The sequence below is a fragment of the Watersipora subatra genome, chromosome 3 (assembly GCF_963576615.1).
Source record: "Watersipora subatra chromosome 3, tzWatSuba1.1, whole genome shotgun sequence".
Classification (NCBI taxonomy): domain Eukaryota; kingdom Metazoa; phylum Bryozoa; class Gymnolaemata; order Cheilostomatida; family Watersiporidae; genus Watersipora; species Watersipora subatra.
Window position 1 is genome coordinate 64,639,217 of NC_088710.1, and position 9,346 is coordinate 64,648,562.

The following is a 9,346-nucleotide window of genomic DNA, read 5'->3' on the forward strand; positions in this document are numbered from 1 at the left end:
AAATAACATCTCCAAACAGCACTGTTGTTATACTTTAGCATTAAACAAATTTTTTGGGAGCAAGGGCTTATTTTAAATGACTAAACTTCACGTAAATTATATACTTTCAACATGTAATACATACAGTGTATAAAAAATGTAAGATATACGATGTTTATGTGAAATAAAGACGAACCTTGTCGAATCTAAAGAACATGGCTTTGTCAGAGAACTCGAGCAGTGGGCTTATGAACTCAATATATAAGTCGACCTTCATGATAAGCTCTTTTCCTCCTTGCCGACCAATGATTGAATGGCACAACAACCGCTCTTTCACCTCCTGTGCTTCACTCACATAACCTTCCAAGGTAAGGCACATTGACTCCCCTGGCCGCAACTCCATGCGAGCTGGACTGATCTTGAATATTGGCTGATTGAACTCTGGGATAGCGGGCACATTCTGCAATAGGTTAGGTAAAAAATACAAAGTATTCAAGCACTTCACATCAAAATAAAAACTTTCATATAATTTCAGCAAAGTCAGGCCAAACCACTTTGTGCAAGAAATGGAAATAATCAGATACGGTGATGAAATGGCTAAAACCCAGCACAGATAGACAGTGATGTCTTAATGCGAAAGATATCTTTAAAGTTTAACAAAAAAGTTTATCAGTTACTGCGTGACTTTGTGAGTGATTGATGTCACCAGACAGGTTTTAAACTTACACTCACATCAATGTTTGGTAACAAATCATTGGCAGCATACTCTATGCCAATGTGAACAATAATAATATTTCCATCGATCAGAAATGTTCATTAGTAATAAATAAAACATCAACCAACTTTGAACTTAATGTCTTTGGCATCATAGAGTGGGTCCTTTCTAGGTCTGACAAGAGGAAAACCATCAGTGCTCCAAACTAACTGCTGGAGTCGTCTACCACTGTTAGTTATTTTGAACTTCTTCAAGCAGGGTGTGTTGCTGAAGTGAGGCCCAATATTCATGTATGAGTCCATCTACATGTGTAAATATACAGACAGAAGTGATAGGAAAGCAGCTTTGTTTAAACCTGTTTGCACAGCAAAGCAAACTTTTGGCTAGCAAATTAAGCAGAAATAAGCATGTAAATAAATAAAATTTAATAAATATAATTTAATGAAATAAATAAATTTACACAGTGCTGAGACATTTACTGCAAAATGATTGCAGAATCGGCTTTTTTGCAGCAACTTAATTAGACATGACACTAGCAGTCGAATAAGAATAATTTGGCACATAGGGTACTACTCACTAATACTTTGGAGTTCACAAAGTTGTCTTACCTTTTACGCATGTAAAAACAACTCCAACAAACTACTACTTAACTTGATGATAGCTAATATATACTTGACAATTATTTAGAATAACATCTGTAACACAAGTTATACATCTGCATGAGGTGTCCAGCAATGAACATGATCAAAACATACTAATTTCCACCACCATTTACTACAATTTGCCTGACAGAAACAAAGAAATAGTGGACTCACTCAGATGTTTCTCATACCTTTGGGTCAGTAACTATTGTGGTGCCAAAGCCATACGCTTCTACAGGAATCGTTCTTGACTGGCTCTCAAGAAAATTTATTTGTAGCTTGTCTTGGAATCGAACGACGTCGTCAACGTTAGCGGTGAGGGAAACCTCAAATGTTTCCTCTGGAGGTATCTCTCCTTGCTGTGGCTCAATCTTCCAAGAACTTGCAGCTCGCAGCTGCAAATGGTTAAAACCAAAAGCATAAGCGCACCACCAAATATTTAATCAAATGGTAGCCGATTAAGAAGTCAATAGGATTCACTTTGCAGAAATACGTAATATGATGATTACATGGAATGAATACAAAGAGCAAAAGAAGTAGACAACTGATGGCGGGTGACAATTGAGTTACTGGTTGACTAAAAAGAAGATAGATCGTGACTCACCATGTGCGCTGTGAATTTGGATGGTACCAATGACTCATTGGAAAGAGTGACAACTCTCACTACATCTGTTAGCACAGGAATTTGTCCCCAGTTCAACTGCAGAGGTGTGACGTGTACTACAGGTCCCTCACCGTTGCAAATTATTTGCACTGGCTAGAAAACCCAAAACCGTATAGTATATCAACTTTACTATAATAAGAGCCATGTCCATCTATTCGAGGCAACGGTTAGAGTTTAGGAAAAAAGATTGCATCCCACGAAAATAAAATCCGACTATTTGCACCCCCTAGACAAGAGTGCTAGCAATTGCACCACCCAATCACCTTGCTACATCATGTAATAATTATGTACATAGTTATTACACCTAATGATTTTTCATGGAACTGCTAACTTACTAATCTTACATAAAAAACCTAACTTTTTATCACATAATTAAATCACCCATTATAAAATAGATAACATTTTGTATAAAAAAACCATTACCTCCTGTAGCACCAATGGGTGTACCAAATGAACGATGACATTTATATTATATGTATATATGTATAACAGAGACAAAGGAATAAGATGTACATACTAGAGGAGCCTCCTGGCTGCCAACTATCATAAAGTAAGCATTGACAGTGAGTTCCTCCAACCCTTGAGTTTCTATGAAGAGTGGCACTTCCTTAATAGAGTTAGGTTCAATCACTCCTTTTCTCTGGCTACTTGTGTACAAGACCGGGCATGTTTTATCCACCTAAAAAACATACAAATAATTTTTAACGTAACCCAGTATACAGGAATGATCTTGAATCAGGCTGTTCAGTAATCTGAAAGTATTTTAACAAATTAGTCGAAATAATTTTAAAAGTTGAAGAATTGCAGATGGTGCCTCGTTCGTATTTACATTCTTTTTAATTTGTCCTAGTTTAGTTTATTTTAATTTAGTTTTGAGTTTTATTATCAAGACATAATTTTATGCGCTGTAATCCACAAGTATCTAGAATAGCTAAAAGCTATGCTTTTTAAAGTACTTATATATCAAACCTGTTGTGTGAGGAGCTCGTATCTGGCAGGAAGTGATGACTCATTTCTGAGCTGAACGCTCTTCTCATAGCGATATCGAAGAAAGCATCTGCCATAGTCTATGAGAGGGCTCATCACAGTAATAGACGGCACAATACACCTGTACAGAGATTACCATTATATTTTTAGCTAAATGTTGCGGCAGAAGAAAATGCGGTAACATTTTACAGCAACCAGAAACTTCATGTAGCTTAACTCTTCAAAAAATCTCTTGTAAAGCTTGGCTTTAGCTCCAACTACTAGTATATTGTTGAGCACTACACTTGTTTAGTCTGACACAAATGACTGCACTGACACTAGAATTAGTTCAAGCATCGAGTCTTATAAATTACACTAATGTTTATAAATGTGTATTAAGACGCATTACATTATGTATTTCAGACCACATCTTGCCTTCTCGGACAATATATTCACATTGCTCAGCAACACAGAAACACATACGCTAAGGTAAGACAATTCCTCAGAGAGATTTAGCATGTCACTTCCTTCCCTACATCCAACTGATGAAGCTTTATTATAATATCATTAAAACTATGGTATTCTATATAAAATATTGTGTTTCATAATTTAATTCAGGTTCTTTCTCAACTCAGAGTTTTACCATAACGTATATTCTAGCGTATTTGTATTATATGTAACACCATTATTAATATCATCACAAACTGCAATATATTTCAGTTGCTGCAAAAGATACTTCTTCAGTAAATACTGCTTTGACTTACTTAGCCTCAATCGGCAGTGACAGCCACTCCTCTCCTACTCCCTCTACATCAACAACCAGTGAGCAGTCGTACCTCTTGAGAGTGGTTGAGCAAAAGTCAATCTCAATACGGATGTCGCTCTGAGGCTGCAGAGTGCCTGCAACGATGCAAAGTCTTCATATTATGCTTTCAAATTGTGGGAAAACACCAAAATGACAAAAAATTATGTTAGTTGTAGATCGTGGATTTAAAACTAGAAGATTGTTTAACAAAATCTTTGTAAATAAAACTGACAAATCAAAGAAAAGTTGCAGTGCACACCTCTAGATGGGGTGATTTCAAACTCCTTAGGTATTAGAGAACCCGCCTCACTGAGTGTGCTTTCCATCTCACTAGCAGAGGAAGAGCTATCAGCAAGTCCGTCACCTGGCACGCGCAGGCTAAATGTCATTGGAACCAGGGCAGTATTAGACAGGTTGCAGGTGAATGTGTTTAAAAAACCGTAGGACACAGTTCCAAATTTGATTTTGTTGACATCAAAGTGGAAGGTGGGTCCAATCACACAGCCTCTGTAACAAACAGGAATACACAATAGCTAGCTTAAAATCCACAACATTGACTATCAACTTAGAAAAATATATGTACACAATAGCACTTTTAGTGAACCATAGTGTATACAGAAATACCAACTCACACAAAACGGACTTTTACTTTTTCTGGAGCACCGTCGACTTGAAATTCAAATTCCTCTTCGAAGTTGCCGAGTGTGAGACTTGTGAAGTGCACCTGAATAGCCTGATGCGCACCAGGCATGAGAATACTTTCAGGAGGATTGAAGGCAAAGCACTTGCCAAATGTAGTTTTGGAAGGAATGAGTGTGTATATGGCATCAATGTCTCCCTTGTTGGCCATTACAATCTCATAGACATGTGTAGAGCCAACAAAAATGTTTCCCATGTCTAGTGAGTCACATGAGAATTGGACCTGTAAGTCAGAACCTTTGATCATTTGCTGGTATGATTAATGACAAGGTTATGCATCGTATTACTCCAAAAAGAACAGTAACATACGATATTATGTAATATAGGTAAATAATCGCTGCAATCACTCAAACTAGCAAATATTATAATTGATTATCATAAGTTAGAATATTTCTTAACTACAAGTACAATATATTGTACATATATATTATAGTATATACAGTATAGTATATATTTTATAACATGTATATACTACTCGTCATATGCCCATTAATGCCCCAGTGTTCTTTCATTTTTATCAGAGCCCATTCTTCTCTGAAATCACTACAGTTCTGTTTCATACTTCTGCAGCCTTCAGGTGACTGCACGAAACAAAACTGTACTGACTTCAGTGAAGAACATCAAACTGAAAAAAGATAAGTACAGTTAACTGATTGAAACACATAGTAACTTTGTTAGCATATCTGCTCTAAAACCTTTAGGCCAACAGCTGAAAACGAAGAATTTTCTAGCCAAATAAAAACCTCTCTCACAGCAATCTGTGCGACAAACTAAATAAAAATGAGCATCCCTCACCTTGGGTCCTATACCAAGGCCGGTGACTCGCAAAGGAAGCCTTGACTCTCGTCCCGTAATGTCACAGAATGCTGTACGGTTATATGTCTCTGCTTTGTCTGGCTTGAAAACGATGGTAATCTCCACTGCAGAATTTGGCCAAATGTCACCCTCTGACGGGTCAATTTTCACGACATCATCAGAGAAAAGCATTTCATCATCCATGACATTCTGCAAGTAACAGACACAACCACACTCATTACGCATTCCGTTACCAAGCTACTGCTTTACATTTAGTACTAAAAGCTTTGACTCCACGACATCATAGCCCAAAATCTTTGACAAAAAGAAACGGAGCATAAATCGGTATCAGCTAAATTGGTCCATATCAACTCTCGAACTGTTTCTTGACATATTACTTCCTTTAAGTTTAATTTCACATCTTATTATTTTATGAGAAAGAAACTGATAAAACTTATTATTATTTCTTCAGCTCTGCCACCCTTTGTTACTCATCATTATAAATTCACCTCCTGATCAATTATAATAAAGCCATGATACGTGGAAGGGGTTGGTTGGACTCACCCTGCGTCGATTTTGAAAAGTACGGCCAATTATAGACATTTTGTCTCGTAGTGACGGGTCAGAGATGCACTCTTCAAGAAATCTGTCAGTTTCTGACTTTTCTGACTCAGTTAGCTCTCCAATAAACCTAAACAAAAATGTACGGTTAGATAACTCCAAGCAATCGCTGTCTAATTTATTTGAAGCTCTCAATGTTATGTTTATTTTTTAATGAACTGAAATCTGTGATGTTACATGTATGTAAATGACTCGCCGTGTCCGCTGCATGTCTTCAGATTCTTGAGTAGCGAACTCGCTCCATCGGAAATGAGCAATCACATTGCTTCTGTTTGTGATGGTCACAGTTCTCTGCTTAGCCATGCCGAGGTATGTGTTCTCTATTCTAACTGATGATTTCTCTAGCCTAACATTAGAGTCTTGAGCACCACCGTATAAATCTATGAGAATTGTCTCTCCTGAGTCATAGCCGAGCTCAAGGTCAGCTTGGTGGTTCCCAGTCTTACTGGGCATAAACTCGATGGTTACCTGCAGACTCTCATTGACAGGGAGAATTCCATTTGGTGGTTTGACTGAAAATGGCCTACGAATGACAATTCAGATAAAATACAGTGTGAGAACAAAAATTGCTAGAACAACACGTACCAGACCAGCAACCAATTACAATCAATAGTCCAAGAAACATGGAATTGCCCAATAAAACTATGGTTGTGCTATCAAGGATATATAAGCTATTACTTACTTCTGTCTGTTGAGAGTAAACACACAGAAGTATATCTAAGGTTGTGCTATCAAGGATATGTAGGCTATTACTTACTTCTGCGTGTTGAGAGTAAACACACAGAAGTATATCTATGGTTGTGCTATCAAGGAAATATAGGCTATTTCTTACTTCTGCGTGTTGAGAGTAAACACACAGAAGTATATCTATGGTTTTGCTATCAAAGATATGTAGGCTATTACTTACTTATGTGTGTTAAGAGTAAACACACGGAAGTATATCTATGGTTGTGCTATCAAGGATATGTAGGCTATCACTTACTTCTGTGTGTTAAGAGTAAACTTAGCCTCCTTGTCACCGACATTTCTAACAAGGAGGGTCTTAGTGCTCATGTGCTTTACAGGACAATGCCCAAAGTTGACATTGTCAGGAAAATCTAGTAGCGCTCGAGCTCCAATTGCAGTTACAGGCACTATGAACTTTTCTCTTTCTGTTATGCAGACGAGCTCATGGATATAGTCCTAAATATAGATGCAAATATATATGTATTTGAAAGTTATACCTAGCTTATTAAGCATTGAGATTTGCAATAGTGAGTAAATGCATTGCTACTATATATCAAACTTTCTAAATGCAAATCCGGTTTACAAGGTTGGCATATAGAAGTAGGGAACTCACCCTCTTATCTTCAGGAGTGAACTGAATCTTGTAGACTGTCGGCAAGCCTGGCCCGACTTTATCTCCAGAATTTAGAGGTGCAACTATTTTGAAATATGGTGAGTCAGCTTGTACCACTTTTACTAGTCGAGGCACCTGCCACAGATGTTTCAGATGTAGAGTTGTTTTAATAACCATTTTTATAACTTTATAAAATTATACAATACCGTCGCTTAAATGCTAAAATAAAAAAAATATGAACAATATCCTGTGCGCATGCCCTTTTCTCAGCATGTCTTGAAATGTATCATGTTTAGGTAATAAATAAACACACCTTGTCATTGTTGCGAAGAATCAGGGGAACTTCATATGTCTTGAAAGGCTCATATTTTTGAAAGAAGACCTCTGACGGAAATGGCTGGCACAGAGGTTCATCTATTGATACGTGTGAAAACTAAAAGAAATAGACGGAGAAGTTCAAAACAGGTTAAAACACTTAAATTAATCAACATCGAATAACTCCAAGTATAAACTATTTATGAACGGCATGTCAATAGCTGGCATAGTTGTTAACAAACCCCATTTCTACTAGTTTTACATTTTATCAATTTTTAACAAAGGTTTTATGTTTATCATGTTTATGTGCTAATCAAAATATTTTGTCTTTTGAATATTAAAAAATACAACCTAAAAACATGATGCCATACCTTCTGATGGGTGGTCTCCGCCATGTCCAACAGTTCTACTTTTTGTGGACGCCGCATGTCTCGTGTGTTAGCAAGTTTTTTTTCAGTGTCCATAGACATTTGAAACATGAATACTGATGGAGTAAGTTTATGCTTTGGTTCATCCTCAGTTACAACTTTTGGATTCTTTGGAACGTTGACTTTAGTTCTGTATTGTTTCAAAACTGACTCCGACACTCCATCGAGGCAGTTAGTAGTCCCAATAATCTCGCCATAGGGACCGATAGGCATGATGGCAAGATCTTACGCTTCCTTAACAATAATCTGCAAAATATAATAGCAATAAAATAATACTTGTTAGCTTGCCAAGTACATGCTTTGTTAAAACAGGCGCAACTAGCATTATCATCATTATAAAAACAAATGTCACCCGGCAGGGAGCAATGCATACTAAAATGTTGTCTGAAGCTAGTCTAAAACTGACAAATCAATGTTAGCTATTTGAATGACACATCTGCCCCTCTCCATACAAAAAATATATTTTTTAAAATTATCTAGTATGAATAGGCAGTTACACATACACAACAATTACCAAACTCAGAGATCAGAATGCAAAATTTTGATGATTAAAACATTTAACAAGCATGGCAGAGCTTTAGTTGTACAGATAGCCAGTAGGTGTTCCTATATTTTTAATTTCTAGACTATTTACTAACCATAAGCCATTTCAAGCATCAATATTTTTATAAGCACACAAAGATAATCATATCAATCCAACTAGATTTATAACTATGCCGATGCATTTATAGTGTTGCCGGTATGCTTTCCTAAATCAGACCACCTACATAATTAAAAAAAAAATCTATGTCTACGTACTTGTTTACTAATATTAACCTACTTTACCAAACTCTTTATTTGTACACATTTCAACTTTCGCTACAGTCGCACTCAAGAGTTTTCAAACGTAGCGCGTTTGTATTAGCCCAAACCTGCAAAAGCTCCTTTAAGTTGGGTTTGAGAATTTGTCCCAAAAAGCATACTAATATCTTATTTGACTTCTTAAAGAAAACATGCGTGATGAAAGTAATGATTTTAAACTATCGGATAGTCAAAAAACCATTTTGTAACAAACTGCCTACTTTACTATAAATCATAAAATTCTTCAATGCAATCCATGAACGTGATTATGAAGTCAGTTGTATAGGAAGCTAGTCTAACAGCATACTTTAGCAGCCCCTAATTATGTAGGGTCTGCTACTTAACAGGCTGCTGATTAAACTATTTAATAGTGTAGTTTTCGTTATTGATTATAGTCAATAGATACTAACTATATTAAAACCGTTCTTCTAAAAAAAATTGGTAAAGTCGTGTGCCATTGAAAAAGTGTATAACTTTATAAAATGGAAAGCTGACGAAGTTGAGAGCTATACTTAGAAAGCTTAATTTTTGTAACATAT

General features: G+C 36.4%; 1 protein-coding gene across 1 annotated transcript in view; it reads right to left on the reverse strand.

Moving 5' to 3' along the window:
* LOC137390873 (hydrocephalus-inducing protein homolog) overlaps positions 1 to 8,180 on the reverse strand; it is a 55,520-nt gene extending 47,340 nt beyond the window's left edge. The window contains exons 1-16 of the mRNA XM_068077189.1: positions 7,911 to 8,180; positions 7,538 to 7,657; positions 7,225 to 7,359; positions 6,868 to 7,067; positions 6,082 to 6,408; positions 5,829 to 5,955; positions 5,265 to 5,474; positions 4,414 to 4,692; positions 4,030 to 4,303; positions 3,730 to 3,865; positions 2,969 to 3,107; positions 2,517 to 2,678; positions 1,940 to 2,092; positions 1,527 to 1,730; positions 823 to 996; positions 176 to 439 (exon numbers count right to left, since the gene is read on the reverse strand). Of these exons, the coding sequence (XP_067933290.1) occupies positions 176 to 439; positions 823 to 996; positions 1,527 to 1,730; positions 1,940 to 2,092; positions 2,517 to 2,678; positions 2,969 to 3,107; positions 3,730 to 3,865; positions 4,030 to 4,303; positions 4,414 to 4,692; positions 5,265 to 5,474; positions 5,829 to 5,955; positions 6,082 to 6,408; positions 6,868 to 7,067; positions 7,225 to 7,359; positions 7,538 to 7,657; positions 7,911 to 8,180 (3,174 nt within the window). The remainder of the gene's footprint in view (positions 1 to 175; positions 440 to 822; positions 997 to 1,526; positions 1,731 to 1,939; positions 2,093 to 2,516; positions 2,679 to 2,968; positions 3,108 to 3,729; positions 3,866 to 4,029; positions 4,304 to 4,413; positions 4,693 to 5,264; positions 5,475 to 5,828; positions 5,956 to 6,081; positions 6,409 to 6,867; positions 7,068 to 7,224; positions 7,360 to 7,537; positions 7,658 to 7,910) is intronic.
* Positions 8,181 to 9,346: the final 1,166 nt, after the last annotated feature.